Source organism: Lissotriton helveticus, chromosome 7 (genome assembly GCF_964261635.1).
Source record: "Lissotriton helveticus chromosome 7, aLisHel1.1, whole genome shotgun sequence".
NCBI lineage: Eukaryota > Metazoa > Chordata > Amphibia > Caudata > Salamandridae > Lissotriton > Lissotriton helveticus.
Window position 1 is genome coordinate 719,868,317 of NC_136068.1, and position 19,435 is coordinate 719,887,751.

The 19,435-nt window shown below is 44.5% G+C and overlaps 1 protein-coding gene across 2 annotated transcripts in view; it reads right to left on the reverse strand.

Moving 5' to 3' along the window:
- The window catches only part of SH3RF2 (SH3 domain containing ring finger 2), a 222,133-nt gene that overhangs the window by 53,795 nt on the left and 148,903 nt on the right, over positions 1–19,435 (reverse strand). For both annotated transcript variants that reach the window (XM_078653050.1, XM_078653049.1), the window contains exon 5: positions 19,042–19,374. In XM_078653050.1, the coding sequence (XP_078509176.1) occupies positions 19,042–19,374 (333 nt within the window). The remainder of the gene's footprint in view (positions 1–19,041; positions 19,375–19,435) is intronic.

A 19,435-nucleotide genomic window follows, 5' to 3' on the forward strand; every position in this document is an offset into this window, starting at 1 on the left:
GAACCAGCTTACTTTTAAATCTGCCGCTTGTGCGCTGGTGCCAGGAGCTCGAAGAGGAGTTCGCTTCTGACGTGTACCGCTGTTAAGGTTCGCTAGCGCCAGCGCTCACCGCGCACAGAGGTCACGCACCACGATCTACTCAGGAGCACAAGTCATCGCGTTTAGAGGTCACCCACGGCGGCCATTTTGGGAGCAAGGAGTTTGGTTTCCACGACAACCAGGCTATTTTCTCACCGTGTAGCTGACCAATTTTAAAACGCGAATTTGATCATCTTTGAGGAATCGTTGAGAGGAACTTTGAGGAAAAGGTACTTCTTGGAGAAGGATTAACATGCAGTATCATTCTTGAGGTTGTTTTTATTTTTTTCTTGAAGTGGAAGACTTTATTAATCTTCATTTTACGGTGATCTCGTTTGTTTTTATGTAACTTTTACTACATCATCGTCTAGACGGTGGATTTATTTTAGTACAACTTAAAAAAAAAAAGAAAACATGACGACGGAGAATATCTCTTCAAGACCAAACACGTCGGGGGACAATAGTGTACCTAAACTTCAAATCAATTCACCAAAAGAATTTTTATCTATTCCAGGCGAACCTATAGTAGCATGGTTAGACTGGTACATTTACTCCTGAAAGAAAGAAAAGAATGTTGTTGTACTCCTTAGGTCCTGAAGGTTTACGCATTTTCAATGACTTACATACACAGGAAAGGGCTGAAGGGGATGTAGATGTATTTAAGGTAGCTTTGTTAAACCTTGATGATCATTTTTCTCCTTCAGTGTGTATAGGGGTTACTAGGCATTCGTTTTTTCATAGAAAACAGGAGAAGCACGAGTCCTTTGAAGAGTATGTTTCTGCATTAAAAAAACTGGCTGCCAAGTGTAAGTTCGCACAGTTGCAGGAAGAACTTATTAGGTATCAGGTAGTCATGTATGCTAAAAATAAGAGTTTACAGGACAAGTTATGGGTGGAGGGTGATAAGTGTCTCAAGGACATTATTGCCATGGTAAAAAAAGCCGAACTGTCTGAGAGATGTGCTAAAGTCACTCTTTCTCAAGACAAAAAAGGTGCTGAAGAAATTGTTGGGAAAATTGTTGAAAAAAAAGTTGGGTATAGAAACAACAAGAATACAAACTTTGAGAAAAAGAAAACAAGTTTTCCTGATAAGAAGAAAGATGAAAGTAGTGCCGGGCATAAAAAGTTTAGCACTGTAATATGTTACAGGTGTGGAAGTTATTCACATTCTGCTACGTATGAAAGGTGTCCTGCTAAGTCTGCAAAATGCATAGAATGTGGTTTGGTAGGCCATTTTTCTAGGGTTTGTAATCGCAAGAACAACAAAACTTCAAAAGGGAAGGTTGCATATGTCCAGGATACGTCTTCTTCATCCTCAAGTGACTCTGATACTCAAGTGAATTTGGCATAAATGAAAAAAGTTGTACTTAATATCACAGGTGACTATTCTTCTAAATCTTTGTGTCACAATTCGTTGGGAGGAGTTATGATCCAGTTGGCGGCTGATTCTGGTTCGCCTTTTACGATTGTGTCACAGCATGTTTGGAGGAGTAAGTTTGTCAACGTCATTGGGGAATCGTTAGAACCAAATGACATTGCGGCTGAAGGTTATACTGGTACAAGCATAGAGATGTTAGGATTCAGAACGTTGATCTTCCGCTTTAAGGAAAGACAACGTACAGGTAAGCTGTACATAACTGAGGAGGGGCCATCGGTTTTGGGATGGAAGGACCTGAAGATGTTGGACATAATCCTTAATCCTAATAGCAAAGAGCAGGTTTTGGTATCTTGTGAAAGTGTAGACACCAAGAAGTGGGTTTTACAGGAATTTCCAGAAGTATTTGAGAATCGCATGGGAAAACTAAAAGGTTTTACACATCAGATTCGCTTGAAAGAGGGAGCATGTCCTAAAGTTCATAAGGCTAGAAATATTCCGTTCATTATCAGAGAGGAGGTCAAAGAAGAATTAAACAAGATGCTGGCTAACAAAGTAATTGAACCTATTGAAGCAACCGAATGGGTTTCTCCATTGGTCGTTGCCCGGAAGTCCAATGGCAAGGCCCGTTTGTGTGTGGACCTTAGGTATCTTAATAATAACATCCTGGTAGACCAGTTTCCTCTTCCCAGAAATCGATGAAATGCTTGCCTTGACACGAGGTGCAAAGTGTTTTTCCACTCTGGACCTTTCGGCGGCATATCATCAGGTGGTTATGGACAAAAATAGCAGGCAATTTACTTCATTTTGTACACCCTTCGGGTGTTACAGATTTAGACGTATGCCTTTTGGATTGGCGTCTCATGTCTAATTTATTTGGCCATATTAGGGAGGTCGTATTTTTTCAAGATGACATCCTGATAATGGGGAAGGATAAGGTCCAGCATGATGCTCTATTGAAAGAAGTATTATCTATTCTTAAGAGCAATGGTTTGGTTGCTGAAAGTTCCAAATGTAAGTTTTCTGAAAAGTCAGTCACATATTTAGGCCATGAAATGGGTGGCGATGGTATCAAACCTAAAAGTTCCTTGGTGGAAGCCATACTCAATTCCCCTGCTCCCAAATCAAAGGATGAATTGCGTTCATTTTTGGGTTTGGCAGAATTCTATGCAAAATGTGTGCATAATTTTTCGCAAAAGACTTATGAAATGCGTGTGCTGATGAAGAACAAGGTTCCTTTTTCTTGGAATGATGCTTGCCAGAAATCTTTTGATTGTATTAAAAAGCCATTGCCAATGCACCTGCACTGCAGGGTTTTGATCCTCTGGTGGACAATATTGTTACAATAGATGCCAGTGGAACAGGTTTGGGGGTGTGTTATCTCAAATCACAGAAAAAGGTGATGAAGTGGTAATTGCGTTTGCTTACCGCTCGCTGTGTCCTGCTGAAGCCAAGTATTCGGTGATAGAGCAGGAGACATTAGCATGTGTATGGGCCATGGAACATTTTAGGAAATTCATATGGGGAAAGAAATTTTTATTGAGATCGGACCACAGACCTTTAACAAAATTGCTCACTACAGAGGGTCTGTCCAAAGCGTCTGCGAGAATTGCAAGGTTGTCGATGAGAATTCAGGATTTTGTTTATGAAATGCAATATGTTCCTGGGGCTAAAAATGTCATAGCGGATTTTCTCAGTAGGCATCCTTTGCCTCTTAGAGAGGTTGATCCTGATCCTTGGAATGATGTGTGTGTAGCTGCTGTGTTTACTGACACTCCGGGTTTATCTAAGGATAATTGGGATGAGGAGAACAAAAAGGATGAGGTATTGCAGATTGTGAAAGACAGGGTCATTCAGGGATAGAATAAAGATTGTAAAATGGATCCGAAGTTGAGACCTTTTTGGGAGGTTCGTGATGAGTTAAGTGTGGATGGTGATTTTCTATGTAGAGCTGGGAAAATTGTACCTCCAATTGGTATGAGAGATGTTATTGTGATATTGGGTCATGAGGGACATCCGGGTGTTTCTCGCACCAAGAGAAATATTAAAGTTTTGTATTGGTGGCCTAGGGTGGACCTGGATACTGAAAGACATGTTCATGACTGTATCCATTGTGAGAGTGCGGACAAGTCACAAACATCAATTAATCCTCCAATGTCGTCTTTGGGTTGTCCAAATTTACCATGGGAGCATATTGCTTTGGATATAATGGGTCCAGTAGTTTGGCAGGATGGTGTTTCAAAATATATTCTGGTGCTAGTTGATTTGTTTTCTAGATGGATCGAAGTAGAAGTGGTCACAAGTGTGGACACACAGATGGTAATTAATTTTTTGGACAAATGTTTTTTGAGGGAAGGCTTTCCAGCTTCCATTTTAACCGATAATGGTGTGCAGTTTAAATCTGATTTAATGAAGAGATTTATGTGTAATACTGGTATTGAACAAAGATTCACGGCTCAATACCACCCTAGGGGAAATTCTGTGGTGGAGAGAATGAACAGAGTTTTGAAAGGTGTTCTGCAGTTGGCTAAGAAAGGAAATAGGAATTGGGCTGATGAGTTAAATAAGTTGATTTGGTCATATAGGGTCACGGTTCATGATACGGTTGGAGAGAGTCCTTTTGGATTGATGAGGGAAGATTTCCTCACTGTAGGTTAAATCCAGGTTGGATTGGTAGGAGTAAGAAGTATGAATGGGATCATGTGAAACAGTCCATCATTAAATCTCAATGTAAGAATAAATTGTATTTCGACACTAAACATGGTACTAAAGAGGTGAATATCAAAGTAGGACAATGTATTAGAGTCAAGTCTAGTAGGAAGTCTGTGAAACTACAATCTAAATTTTTGGATCCCAGAGTTATTACTAAGGTTATGAGGAACACGGTAGAATTAGATGATGGTACTATTCATCATATGAATCGTATTGCTTTAGCTGGTGATACTGCTGGTGTAAAGAAAAGTGCTCCTGTTAAAGAAAGAAATTACTGGTGGTTGGAAGTTTTATCTAATTTGGAGAAAAAGGATGAGTCTGGAGTTCCTGTAGAGCTCCAAAGGCATGATCCGATTCCTTTGGAGGGTCCAGTAGTTCCCCATTCCTCACAGGGTGATGTATCGTTTTCCTCTAGTGAAAAGGAATGTGACAACCATACTAGGAGTGAGTTGCGTTGTGTTGATTCCCAAGTTCAACCACCAGGAGATGATTCAATTTTGAAGGAAGGTATGGTTGTTCCTGCTTGTGATGTTGTTAACAAGTCCACGAGGGTTGGAAGACGTATAGTTACTCCAAAGAAACTTCAGTATTTTGTCAGTTTTTAAGTTTAGGTTTGTTTTTATTTTCTTCTTGTTTTATTGGGTTTTATTCTTCAGTTAAATGTATTAAGGAAAGGGGATGTGTAGTAATGGCATATTCCTTTATGGAATATGATGTAGGAATGCTGTGTATGTAAGTATAGAATGTTGTATGTAGAATCTTGTAATGTGTTCTCTGTAACCTGGTACGGTTAAGAATGTTATGATTCATTATCTGCAGTCAGCTCCACCCGAGCTGCATGTTTCCTTCGTTCCTGCTCCTGAAGATTCAAATAAAAGAATTCTTCAATTCTACCTCTACTCTTATTTACTACAATTTCACTACAGTACCATTGAAAATGACACTGGTGCACTGTCAACAGCACTGAAGGCTGTAAACATCCTCTGTCAGTATATATGGACCATTGTAAAGCGGACAGCATTCTGAAACCCACTGGGATGACGTCCGTGCTCTATAAATAAATATTGTCTCGATCTGCTAGTGTGAAATCTTGTACTAAGCGTGGACCGACCAGACTAGGGCCACAGCCTGTTGTGCTTCAGCAGACCACTGCTGTCAAAGCGCCTATTCACACTAAAAAAAACCCAACCTGAAACAATGCGGTCAACGCTCAAGAGTTAGAGCATGTTTGCCACTGAAACAATATGTGTTCAGCGCTCTATTGCTGCGCAGACACACTTCAATATAGCGAGTGCTTAATTTGTATATAATGTAAGTGCAGGTGCCCAAATGTTTTATTAGGCGCCCGCCGTCCACGCTGCCGTGTTTCGTGGTTGCTGATTAACAAGACTGTATAGTTTCGATTCCAGCTCATGTCTTTTTCTTCCATCACCCAACACTTCCGGTTTCTTCTTCTCGCCCTTGCGGGTTCCTTTTCATGCCTGATTCGACCTTTGCCACTGCTCTACTAACTTCCCCCCCCCTTTTCCTTTCTCACCTTTCTGCCTGTCTCTTTGTTGCGCGGGATCAAATTCTGATGATGAAAAGAAAGTCGCTCAGTTGAAATGTCAGCTCAACTGAAAACAGTATCTGAAATCCCTACCCTTAATAGCTTACAAAAAGATCTGTACATGGGCGGTTCTGTTTTCTGTGGCACTCACCCTCTCAATGTTTTAGCATCGGTGGGGCAACTGGCTGAGCCAGGGACAAGCGCCAAAACCCTGGGGCCAGGGACGCCTCTGTGCCACGTGCTACAGGATTCTTTAAAGGCCTAGACACGGCTTAAGGAGCTGCTCATCCCTTGGCCAGAAACACAAGGAAAGAGACAACCCTTGTGTACAAACATGCTGCTAGTAGATGGCTTGAATGTAACATTTCTGGCCCAAATACCCTGTGGCGTATGCAGCAGCCTGATTAAGACAGCTATATTTTTCAAAAGCATTGTGAGCAAGTGTTGGTAAAGCCAATAGTTTTGACTTCTGTACAGTGAAAATCTTTTTGTTTCAGCCTGGTAGTTTCTTAGTTTGGTCCCACTTTACACACATTGGACCAGTGGGTTTTTCGCTCTCAACCTGCCCAAGTTTCTAAGAGTTAATTGGTAATGCAGTGATGGCCAAAGTCTAACTTTCCTTTAAAAGGTATCAGTCTTGGTGGAATAACATTTACTAATTAGAACTGAAGATACAATGAGTTTTGAACCTAAAATAGCAATGAATGAGTTTTTTTTCAATATGTCCTTGTTCTCCCCTAAAACAGACTCAGCTGCACAGGCACATGGACTAAGTGGACAGATGGCTGTTCCAGGGCCCTGTAATGCCCACTCACCACATCGCCCACCCTGACTGCTGCTCCGACAGGTAATCGACGGCACAGGAGTCGTGCTGCGGGTGGGAGGTGACTCTGGGGGAGGAATCCTCAAGTAAAGCTGCTGGAAGAGGAAGAGCAGATGGAGAGAAGGAGATGGAACAGTAGGAGAGAATAAGGGAAAGCAAACAAGAGGAAGAACAGAGGAGAAGGAGGAAGAGACTGGGAGCGAGAAGGGTTGAGAAGGGAATAGAAAGCCTGAGCAAGTGCAGTGGAATGACAGGCCAAAAGGAGAGTCTGAAAGGAGATATTCCTGGGGGATGGATGTGAGCAGCATATTCAGGTGAACAATCATGAGCAGGGGGAAAGGGCATGAATGTTACCTTATTGTCTCGCCACTGCGCAATCCTTCATGCACGATTCACAGATCCAATGCGGATAAACATTGCTGTCTCTCAATAATTAAAAAAGCAGACGGCTGTTGAGGGGGGAAACTGGTTATTGGTTAGAAGAGTTAAATATCTGCAACTGAGCGCCACGTTTATCCCGTTTTTACGCATCATAGCCTGATCCTAATCAGGCCCCACCTGTTTGGACTCAATGGAAAAGTATAGATAACTAATTTTGCGTGTTGGCAGCAACTTTTCCTGATTAATGAAGCAATTACTCCACAAAATGGAGTTTAATTAACTAATATTGTCTTCAAGTTTTGAGCCATACTGGATCCGCAATTACAACTTTCTAGAAAATCCCCACTCTATCATAGCACAGTTCAATTCCTATTCTAAATTTCATCCCTGTTCTTGTTTTTCAGAATCTTGATTCACGCTTGTGTTCTGAACCCAGAACTATCTGTTCTTGTGCTATTGAATGAATTGACCAATTGTTGATCCTGCCTAGAGGGACCACCTATGCGTTGCGAGGAGAAGCCCCTTGCAGAGATCCAGGCTGACACGGAGCAACCTCTGTTCAGAAAATGGTCTCCCAATGATGTCCCATTTGGAAAAAGATTAAAAGGGCCACAGGTAAACTGGATGACTGGAAAATCCATCAGGCCAATGTCTCTGAAACGCTGGTCGGGATTGGCCAGTCAGTCATATGTTAGGATGAGGATGACGCTACCCAAGCGCTACCGACCTTTCAAGGCAGAAATCTTTGGTGAAAGCTCCACGTTTTTCTTGTAGGCCTGTCTGCCTCTGAACTCAAGATATTCCAGTGACCCAGAACGGTAAAAAGTCAGGATGAAAAGGTGGATCCGCTCGTGGTTTTTTATTTTATTTTCATTGCGTTTCTATAGTTTTGCAGTTTTTTAAAGACATAAGATAATTTGCATTATTATAGGTTAAATGGGGTCACTATCTATTTGAAAGGTAAATCTTCTACATGGGAATCAGTGTGCAATAGGAAAAGACAACCATAGTCTCGTAATTTGTCAGAGAGCTCAAAAATTGTGTACAAAATTGAGAGTGGAGTTAGAGGGAGCCTCTGAGTGTTGGGCTTTGATATAAAAAGTAAATGGCTTAAAAATGATTAATATTATTGAAAACAATTGCATTGACCGCATATACTCTCTCCTGTAAACTGAATTACCAGACTGAAATAGCCTCTGACCTGCCTGACTATCCGGGAACCTAATTGGACCGTTATTAGTGATTGATTTTTCAGAGCACATTAGTTTCATTTTCAAGCAGAATAAATCACCAGCCAATTGGTCTACAAATGGGACCGTAGCAAGAGAAATTGGCTCCAGGCGTTTCAATTTCTCAGTTCGATGGCTACAAATTTGTTGCAGCGAACTCTGAACACCAAGGCCCATTTAAATGTCCACAGCGAGTCAGCACATCCTAGGACGGCCCAGACATAAATGTTATTTTTAAAACAAACACTAATAGATCGTAGAATGTGTTTCGGGGTTATTACGCGCGGACCCAATCCCTCTGCGCCATTTTGTATAGATCACAGGAGCGTACCACATGGCTCTGCATCCCTACAGTGCAGGGAGCCCTGGGCTCCGGGCTCCAAATACTTGGGCGAGGGTGGCCCTCTCAGCTCTGCATAATGAAGCCACCTGGCTACTCTGTTTATTAAGGCCTGAGCATCTTGGGCCTCACAATGCATCTCTTGGTCTCAGCTGGGCAATGCTTTTCCAACTTGGCTGTCAGATAAGGTGAAAGCAGGCAGGCAGGGGCTCTCGTGCCTGCCACTTTCAGGCCACTTTCAGGCACACCCCATCATCCTGCTGTGATCGATAGAAAAGGCTAAATTTGGTGTCTTGTGCAAAATAACATTTTGTCATTTTGTGGCCATCTACGTAAAAGGGATATATATGCAACTGGTGGCCAGTAGCGGCTGATGTAGAGGAGAGGGGGTAGGGCAGGGGAAGACGATGAACAACGGAAAAAAAGGATTTAAAAAAGGAACTTACCTGCAGCCAGTAGCCCGCTGCATCGCTGCCTTCAGCTTCTCTCATGGCTCCACTGCATGCAGAGACTCCCATACTCCTCTACGGCCAATCCAGAAGCTGCTCTCACGCATGAGACCAGTGTCAGGATTGGCCTGAGCGCTGATGAAATGCGCTCCCAGGGAGATTGGGAGCCAGTGATTTGCTGTCTCCTACCCAGCAATGCAGATGCGTTGGAGAGAGCTTCAATGCACATGACTGTTTGGCCGGGCTGAGACGGCGGGTCAAACCGTCATGCGCATTGATAGCAGTGCTTACCACTGTCCGTGGTTGCCTGTTATCCCCTGGCCCCGCCCCAAGACTCCTGTAAACAAAATAAAATGATAATTAACGCAGGGTTATTATCCTTTTATTGGTAATTATTCTTTGCGCTGCTGGTGGGGGCGATGCTCCTCCGCCATAGTGGAAAAGCCTCCCCTGCTGGTGGCCCTGGGGTGGCTCCCTCTCTTGATTTATGGTAGCTCTGGCCCTGCTAGATGTCGACCAGATCACCGGGAACTGAACAGTGCCACTGGAATGACGATGGCTCGGCAGAAGTTCACAGCTTTTGTCCCAAGCTTTACTTTTTCTTTGTACCCGAGGGGGAGGGGCACCAGAATATACACCCCCTCCTTGGAGGATCCCCAAAGTAACACTTGGACAGAATGACAACTACTTATCAGGGCCGTAGCTTCCATTCGTTCAATGGGTGCAGTGGCACCAGGGCCCAGAGGCCTGAGGACCCACTGAACTCTAAATATTGCTGTATTTAATAATTCAAATAACAGCCAGGGGCCCATTTCCTTCCTTCCACTAGGGCTCATGTCCCACTGGCTACACTACTGCTACTTATAGGTGTCTAGGACCTTGCTGCCTGAACCCTATCTTGGGCACTGTAACTACAAGTAGGTCTATCTCTTAAAATGCCACGAGGACATCCATCCATTTGGCATTCACCAACGACTGATTCACCAGCCACCAATTCTCCAGCACTCATTCTTCATTCACTCATTCCTCAGTCACCTATTCACTAAATATCCCATTCACCCACATATCCAGATATACACCAATTCATCCATCAGTTCATTGGCTGTCTGTCTCCTACATCTATTCACTTACCCTATGCACACATCTGCTAACTTTGCACCTGGACACAAGGACTCCGTGTGTGACCTCCAAAAGTAGGCATAGTGCACCAGGGGCCACATTTAGTGACATTGTTTCATGGAATGCAGCACAGTAACCAAATACACTGCATTACACGGGGAAACAGTGCAAAGCCGTATTTGTTAAGACTGGTCTGCTGCTCCTGCCATTGCCTCGGCTGGCACCCTGATTGGGCTTTCTTGCACAATGGTGCAGCATGGTGCGGAGGTGAGTGTGAGCTGTCTAGCATACAATAAGTACTGAAAGCACACTCTTATAGTAAAATCCTTATGCCTAGACAAAATTAGAAGGATACTACACTTAGGATGTAAGCTGTGCACTTCAGTACACATGCAACTTTTTTTTTTTTAATTAACAAATTAACATATTTTCCTCAGTTAACAGCTGTTTCAGGAGGTGTTAGTTTTTTTATGCAAAACCCAGCCTGGCTATCTTAGTTGAAGGGGCTTTGCGTCAAAAGCTATGGATTTGCAATGATCTGCTCAGACAATGCCACAATAGTTCCTCATTGATGTAAAATAATACAAAGAAGTGGAAAACACTTTGGGGCTTATTTACAAGCCCATTGCGCCACGGTGCGTCACTTTTATTGATGCACGGGCAGTGCAGTGGGTTTCCCCATATTCAGAACATGTAAAGTCACCCTGCGTGACTTTTTATGGCCTTGTAAATATGTTTCCCTTTCACGCATAACTCTACATGAAAGGGGTGTACCATGAATGTTGCTGTGGATGTTCCCACGCAACATCCATGGAACTTGACGCATTTCCAGATTTACAACATTTTGTAAACCTGGGAATGTATAAGAATCCTATGACTCTCCAAGGGAGGCGTAAGGAGATGCAACAAGAAGAAATACTTCTGTTTTTCTCCACATTTTTTCATCTGCATTCTGCAGCACATATAGAAGGAGAACAATGCCTTTAATGATTGTTTTTGTGCAGGAACGTGTCCTTAACTGCACAAAAACTATCATCCCCTCAGGGCAGGCACCCTTGCAAAATGACACAACGGTGTCTGCGCTGGCGCATGGCAGCTGCTTGTGCGCCAGCGCACAGAAGGACAAGAATGCGCCGCACCTTGTAGATACGATGCTTTCCTGCCCTTTTATTTTGACATGTAAATGATGCCCTTTCTCTGCTGAGTAAAGGGCACCTTCGCAATACCTTTTGCACTGCAAAGTAAATATCAATGTGGTGCTTTGCACCGCTTGGTATCACTTTGTGGAGGCGCAAAGCCCTATTAAGTGTGGGCCTAGAATTTGACAAAATACTCCAGATTTGCCCTTCATAACTGGCCACACTAGTCCAAGTAAAGCCTTACCAGTGAAGCTTACAGTGGTGCACTGCAGCCATTTCTTTCCCTGGTCCTCTCTTTGTTTCCCTCCTCTTACATTCCTATCTCCCTCTTCTGCTGATGTACCCATCCTCCTCTACAGTTGTCCCCTTTTTTACATCATTTGTTTATTACGTTTTACAGAGATTACAATGAAGTAATAATAATAATAATACCAGCATTTGTAAAGCACACAGCTACGTCAGAAGAGGTGTCTCGGCGCTGGGGGCCGTCGGGAAGATTTAGCGAGCTATTGCCCAGAGTCACATGGTGCTGGGCTGACCTGTCTTCAGCGCCGAGGATCGAACCGTAAACCCTGTGGTACGGAGACAGGCACCCTGGCCACTGTGCCACACTGCTTCCTCCAGTAGTGTCTCAGACATATGAAAGTGACTCCTGTAGCCCTCTACATCCCTTATTGAAAACTATCACATAGCTGCTGGTACACCTGTTCATAATCTGGGGCGGTAGGCTGTGTATCTCCTTAGTTTGGTACTGCGTTTCGTATAGGCATCCCCAAGATCAACTCAATGAAGCAATACCATAAAATGAAACTCCCCTCTCTCTCCAACTATATAAATGGCCAACAGTACTGAGCCCCACGTATCAAAAAAAGTGTTAAATGTGCATGCAACCACTACTCATCCTAAACCGGGCCTCCTTTCTTGTCATCCCGGGGGACCGAGGCACAATTTACGGCCTGGGGGATTATTTTGACTCCTACTCTTCAGCAGCCAATAAATGATCTCGACCTGACCAGGCTAAAAGCAGTAAGGAGGGACGCTCAATCACCTGCCATCAGTTGCCAGAGTAGGTCCCTGTCCTCTTCTGCCCTCAGCGCCGTCTCCTCTGCCTCCGCCCAGCGATCCACCTCAGATCGCCATCTGCAGTGGGGTGGTCCATAAGAAGGTTTCCAGTGCATGCCCAGGGCACATTTAACCAACACCAGGGACAGGTGCAGTAATCTAGCATCCACCCTGGGCAATTTCAGGGATGGTGATATTCCCAAAAGGCAGACCTCCAGCCTCAACAGGTCAGCGCGGTCCAGGGTATGCCCTAGGATAGACATCACTCCTCGCCAGCACCTCATTGCCCCCGGTATGCCATGTCAAGTGTATAAAATCAGCATTCGTTTCCTGGCAGCAAGGGCATTACTGCGTGTCAGTGCCCATTATTGTATTACGGTGCTGTGGTGTCAGGTACGTCAAATGTAAGAAACTGAACTGTGTGTTACGGGAGCGGATATTCCGAGAAACAGTATAAACCGTAAGTCCATTCACTATCCCGCAGCCCTTGACCCATCACCCATCTGTCCCGGTTCCCGGCCAAGTCTGGCTGTGACCGAAGCCGCGCTGATTTATAGCACCAAGAGAGTACCCTATGGCCTTCTCAAAAGGTCAGGATGATGTGCAGATCCTCCTGCGCCGGCGGTTCTGTCTGTCCCCGCTGCCATAAGGCGTGGATTGCCCACGTCACCTTGGCATATGTAAGGAACTATGAAGTGGGCAGCACTGTGTCTGCCACCAGGTCCTCTAGTGATCTTAATCCACCCTCCAAGTAACAGTCCCCAGCTGTGAGGATGTCTGCCGCAGTCCAATCTTGCAACATTCGGGCCATAAGTGGGTCCCCACTAAGTGTTGGGATACCCACCAATGGCAGTACTAGGGAGTAGAGGTGCAGTTGGTCCAAAAACTTTGCAAATTTCACCCAGTATTGAAACGCGATCCGCAATAGTCTTGGGGGCGGCCCTCTGGTGTGACGTTCCCCCCAACATGAGTGGCACCAGCAAGCCATGTCTGGGTCTGCTCTGTGGCTGCCTGCAGACCAGTGAGCCAGCCATTGTATTTGCAATGCTATATGGTATAGCTCGAGGTTGGGGACACCCAGTCCGCCCTACCTTGTCAGGCGCTGGATGGTACTCGGTGACTCCCTGCACCGCCCCCCTACCATATCAATTCCCTCACCAGGGGATCCTGGGAGAAAAACCAAAATCGGGGTATCCAGAGAGGGAGATTCACAAAATAATGTAATATGGGTAAAATGATCATTTCGTGAGTGCTACCCGCGCCATCAAGGGGAGCCTCAGTGTGCATCAGGATGACACGCTTCGTCTTAGGGATCTAAGCACACAGCCCCAGGTTACCCTCCAGGCTGCCGCATCCTTGTGGAAAATTTGAATCCCAAGATATCAGAATGTCCGAGGCTCCCAGGGTAGGCCACTATCACGGATCACCTGGATCGGAACCATGGTATCCTCACTAACTGGGAAGACTCACGATTTAGCCTAACTTGTACATAAAATCATTGCCTCGCTCAGGTGTTGGAGCATCGAGAACCTCTAGGGCACACCAGTGCGGGCATCACGGAAAAAGAGGAGCATATCTGCGTATTGGGCGATGTTATGCTCTCTATCATGGAGCCATATGCTCATGCCCTGCCACCGAACAGAGCTAGCAAACGAATTGATGGCCAATGCAAATAACAGCGGGGAAAGAGGACACCCCTGCCCTGTGTCCCATATCTTCGCCGGCGCTTTCCACTGTGTGCTCCTCTGGCACCTCTGTCTGTACATCCAGCCCGTTTACTGTTCTTCTGCCCTTTTCTTTTCACATGTGCCTCCCCTGCCTTGACCCTTTCCCATGCATCTTCCTCATAGTGGTGCTGCTGACAAAATGATCATTAGAGGAGCTGCACTTCCATAAATTACCTCAAAAAAGAGTTTGTTGCTAGAGAAAAAAGAGCACCTGAAGGGCAAAATGTTATTTTGCATGGGTCTCAAAGATCCTCAAGCTGCCTTCTCTTGCATTTCAGGGAAAAGGGGAAAGGCTTGGGTCCTGTCCCTGACCGGCCTGGACCACTCTTATATCTTGCCCACCCTGTGTGTGAAGGAAGTTTGGCCTTCTACTCATCTCAGTCTGCAGGATCTAGTCTGTGCATGAAACTTCCATTGCTGCTGCCATTCTGTGCCAGAGAAGCTTGCTGTTCTGGTGGCCACCCTTTCCAAGGTCTTTTCATTTGAGGGACGCCTGCAAGGGTTGTGGAATCCAGCTCTCCCCTGGTCTGTGTGTGAAGCAGGTCACACTTCTGATGCTCAGGCAGTGCTTCCTCGGCTTCCCATGTCACACCCCAAGGCACTATATGCTCATTGTAAGGCAATGTGAAGACCGGGAGGTAAAACCGATCACAAATGGTGGTTAAACCTCAATTGGTGCACAAAATAACGCTTAAAAAGGGCAAGCTCTGTCAGGGACTGAGTAACTGCACTTCTTCAATATGGAAGAGAGAGTTCCAGCACTTATTAGCACCACTGCAAAATGTCAATGGGAGAGCACAGGCACGGGTACACTGGGATAATCAGTACCTGCACTTCTACATTTCCGTATCAAGCACTTGCACAAATAGTCATATTTTCGGACATTGGGTTATCAAGCATGCTTATGGTTTGTGCCAGGCTCAAAATGAGATACTTTGGAAAGCTTTATGCCTCCAATTCCATATCATAAGCAAATAAAATACATCGGTAGGTCGAGCAAAAACTGGAAAATTAGTTTGTAAATTGCAGGCCACAGGATTAACTGTTCGTGGGTAAACTCAGCTTTTCGTCGTCCTGAGTTTAACAGAACGAGTAGCACTATGTTGGACATTTGTAAAACCTATTTAAGCACTAGGAGAAAGTGCATAAAATCCACCTTGGGGAGTTCACTCTATACATGATCAATAAAACTCTATGAACACCTTCACATATTGCCTGAGAGTTCTATTGACCAACTTTTGCTCGGTTGTCCGTGAATTGAGAATTTGATCAAATGCTCGTGCACCATTAAAATGTAAATAAATCAACCCGCACTGCAGAACTGCTGCAAACTATCCCTGGCTGTGGGTGTGAAAGTCCAAGTCCGCGCAAGTTTAAGAAGTTCTATAACACAAACCTTCTCATTGCTGCCTCTGGCTTCCGCCAGTGCGGATATGGCAGCCCAATATTCTGGGACGGAAACAGGCCCGGGGACCAAAAGAAAAGTGTCCCCCATTTGTGAATTCGAAAGCCTAAAAGTGGACCATGTTTGTAAATGAGGGCAGTTTTGAACTTGTAAAGACACGCTGTGTAAGTGTTTTGCCAGGTAATGAAAATTGCATGGATTAGAGCTTGCTGTAGGCAATGTTTGTTTTAATATCCCGGAAACAGTGAAACAGGTCCAACAGACCATCAAACAGGCCTACAAAGAGCCAAGTTGGCCACTCACTGCCCTGTCAGACCAGACTCGAGCACTGCATGACTGCCCCATAGGCCGGTCAACCCTGCCCCCCCTGCCTACGGCCGGCAGGAAAGCACAACGAGCAGGCCGGAATTATGAATCGTGTCATGTGCAATGTCTGTTGTCTTCTGTGGGATTTGCACTTGACTTCACAGAACACTGTGCACCGTCCGTGTGGGAAACAGCGCCCTGCGGTGTTCACTTTCCACCCCCACCATTTTAAACGCAGTTATCTGTTTTTCTTCCATTCGTTCCCAAAAGGATTTACTGCACAAGGGCATGTTGTTTTTGGTGTGGGTCTTATCATCCTTGGCTATGATGAGAAAACAACTTGCGTGTTATATTATGTCTACCTAAGCCTGTTTGCGTCACTAGCTTTTCATGTTGGGTCTGGACTACCTTGTTATGTTTGAGTGCTTGAACATATTGCTTCTGTTAGTAACCTCTAGAGAACAGGTCATGGGTGTTCCCGGTTATTCTTATTTTACTACCAAAGGAAGCTTCTGCTATCAAAACGTCTCTGGTAAGTAACTGAGACAAGAACAGGGTGTCACAAACTTTTGCTAAGCCTCTAGGACTGGCTTATTACTGAAAGTTACACACACAAACACTCTCTCTCTCTCACCCTCCCTCCCTCTCCAGGAAGTGGCACTTTTAGTTATCAGCCAGACCTATGTGGTTGGCTTTAGCTTATGAGAAGCGTGAAAGTGCTTCCGGGAGGGAGTGAGTGACTCCTACTGTGTGAAAAAAACATATGCACGATCCCTACATTTTATTTCGAACTCTGCTTTAAGAGCAGTTGCGTCAACAAAGCAGAGAAGTGAAAACTTTCCACTCTCTGAAAGCTGTAGGGCTGTGTGTAGGAAGGACGCAAGCAGGGATCCATTTGTTTTCTGTCATCTGCTTCTATAGAAAGAGCACTCACTGCTTGGGTTCTGGCGGTGACACAAGAGTTGCACAGGAGTGACAGCTTCCCTTCCCTCTACATAAGGAATAACTGGAGACCTTGGTAGAAAAGGATTTCTGAATGTGGGAGAGGTGAAGTTGATGAGGGCTAGTTGCTGCTATACCATGCTGCTGAAAGGCTAATTGGCTGCAGACCCAACAGATTTTTTAAGGTATTGTGGTAATATCTTTCTTCTCCTTCCTTTGTAGTTCTGTATATTTTAGTTTTTTGTGTGTTGTAGTTTCATTGACATCATACAGAATGTTTAGTATGTAATGTAGAACTAATTTGTGGGAGAGCTAAGGTTCTAGACCAGACACGCGGTTGGAGCTGATCTGCCTAGATGCATGGGCTTGTGTACCAGTGGGTCATTTGATACCTTTAAATAAATATAAATTTTAACTTTAAACTGCTTCCTCCGCTCTTTACAAGTATGCAAGGAAAACGTCATAGTGGCATGGTGGAATTTAGGGAATATGGTAACTAAATATGGCGATGCACTTATAAGGCTGAGAGCATTTGTGCAAAATAGATGGAGACTAGAGTAACAGAGTAGGCACGTGTGATGAAATATGCTTGAGTGATATTCAACAATTGCTTTAGTTTTTATGACTGCTGAAGTTTTCACAACAATTATCATCATTCTGATTCAAGAGAAGAGAATCTCAGGTTCCTCCTTCTCCATAATACCCCATGGATCCTTTGGTGTTCACAGGCACTCATTATCTGTACCAGCACCAGCCGCGGCCCATGCAGGTGAGAGCGGTGAGGCCAGGTGGGGGGTTTGACAGACGACCGGGGAAAATTAATTATTTATTTAATTTTCCCTCGTGGTCGTCTGTCGAAATCCTCTTTGCAGAATATCTAGACCAACCCTAGACAAGTAGTCTTAGCCTCACATAAACCAAGTTGAGATAATTTTACTGAAAAATATTTTACAGAAGCAGAATTATAAATTGCCTCAGCACCCCTAGATAACTGTTCCAAGAGGTTATACCAAACATTGTAGCAAAACGTCACCTATTGCGTGCAATACTACTTTGAAAACATAGCAACAGGTTTAACACATTCACAGTGGCATTCTAATTAAAAATAACAGTTGAAGCAAAACTCAGACGAGACCCTATAGTCTTAACCTTGTAGAACATTGGAGTTAAGTAAATTCATATCATTCAAACCGAAAGCAATTTTTCATCCCCTCTGGTTCACCAAGCCTTTAACTGCATCTTCATTAGCTGCAAAGATTGGGCGGTGGTAGGTCTCTCTCACCTCAGCTTCTACACTCTAGCAAAAGAACCTGAGTATTACTTAAATAAATCTACCTTCGCTCAAAGGCTTCATTTGGTTGTAGGCTATTTCCGATCCTCTTACAGGTTAGTGAGTTCCAGAAGACACAGGCCACCCTCCAGCACCACACTTACCTGCATAAACACAGTTTCTTGATTTTATTTATGAGAGGATTCCTTCCGTTCTTGCCACTATATGGAAAATGCCCTGCTCAATCCATGTGTCGGCACTTTAGATCTACACCCCATACAAACATCAAACCTATTGGCTTTGCCAATGCTTGTTATATAAGTGGCTACAGGTGTGGTATACAACTGGGGTTGTAAAAGGAACTGTCTTTTACAGGAATAGTTAGTTAATGTGAATGAAGAATTCAGTCACGGCAAACAGCAGTCTATCAGGGGCCAACACATGTAATGCATTTCATTACTTAAATTAGCTTTTAATCAATTGAGAAATTAATTATTGTTATAAAAAAGTTATGACGAAAGATTGATTGCTTTAATAAAACAAAATTGCGACGTAAGTTGCTTGAAGATTTCCCATTGCCTTAACCAGTGTCACAAAGTTTTAATGAGCACATCAAAGTTAATTAAATAAAGAGATTTTAATAGCGCATGAGATGACATCACACTCCATGTAGTGGTGAGTTTGACCAGGGAGGCACTTTTGATGGTTTGCGCTAATATGCAAGGATCCTCCCACACTTATATGCAATGAGGACAGACATTTTCTGTGCCTGTGCATGAGCTCCCAGCCCTCTAGGTGTTTGTGAGCAGTCTAGTATTGTGACCAGGGTTGAGATAGCTTGTCTATGCACCTTTTTAAGCCAGCACATATACAGCTTAACCCAGCTTCACATTAATCGCTAGAGGCGGGCTCGTTTTAAGGATAACCTAGAAGACACCCAACAGGCCAGCGCCTCTAGGAGATCAGGCCCTTTTCTGAATGTTTCCTGGGGCTACAGACCTTTTCAGGAGCTGGAATTAAAAAGGATTCTCCTTAACCGATAGTCGCAACCATCTCAGCAAAGAGCACTGAAACCTGATTCATACACGCAAATGTCATTAAGTGCCCAAGATGTTCCCATCTTTAGAGGCCTTACCTGTAGCGGAAAGTTGGAGACAGAGTCTGCCTTTTCACTGCCCTCGAAAAGCACTGCAGGGTTGCTGGAGCTGATCAGCACCGGGGTGCTGATATCCACGGACCGCCGGTCTCCTGGGGAGTGCACCATCTTGTTGATTGTGTTCAAGGCATTTGTGATGATGAACTGCCTCGGGCCCTTCCTCCTTGCGGCATCAGGGAACTTGTGGTACATCGCAGGCTCTGAGGTCTTGTCCCTGGGGAGGGGCTTCCTCAGGGGAGAAGATGTGTTGCTGTGAAACCCTGTTCTGCTGCCTTTGCCTTGGTCCAGGATCTGTTGAGCAGGAAAGTTGGACTGAAAGAGAAAACGAGGCCTAGTGAGTGTTGTGTGGATCACAGGAGGAGATAGACACCAC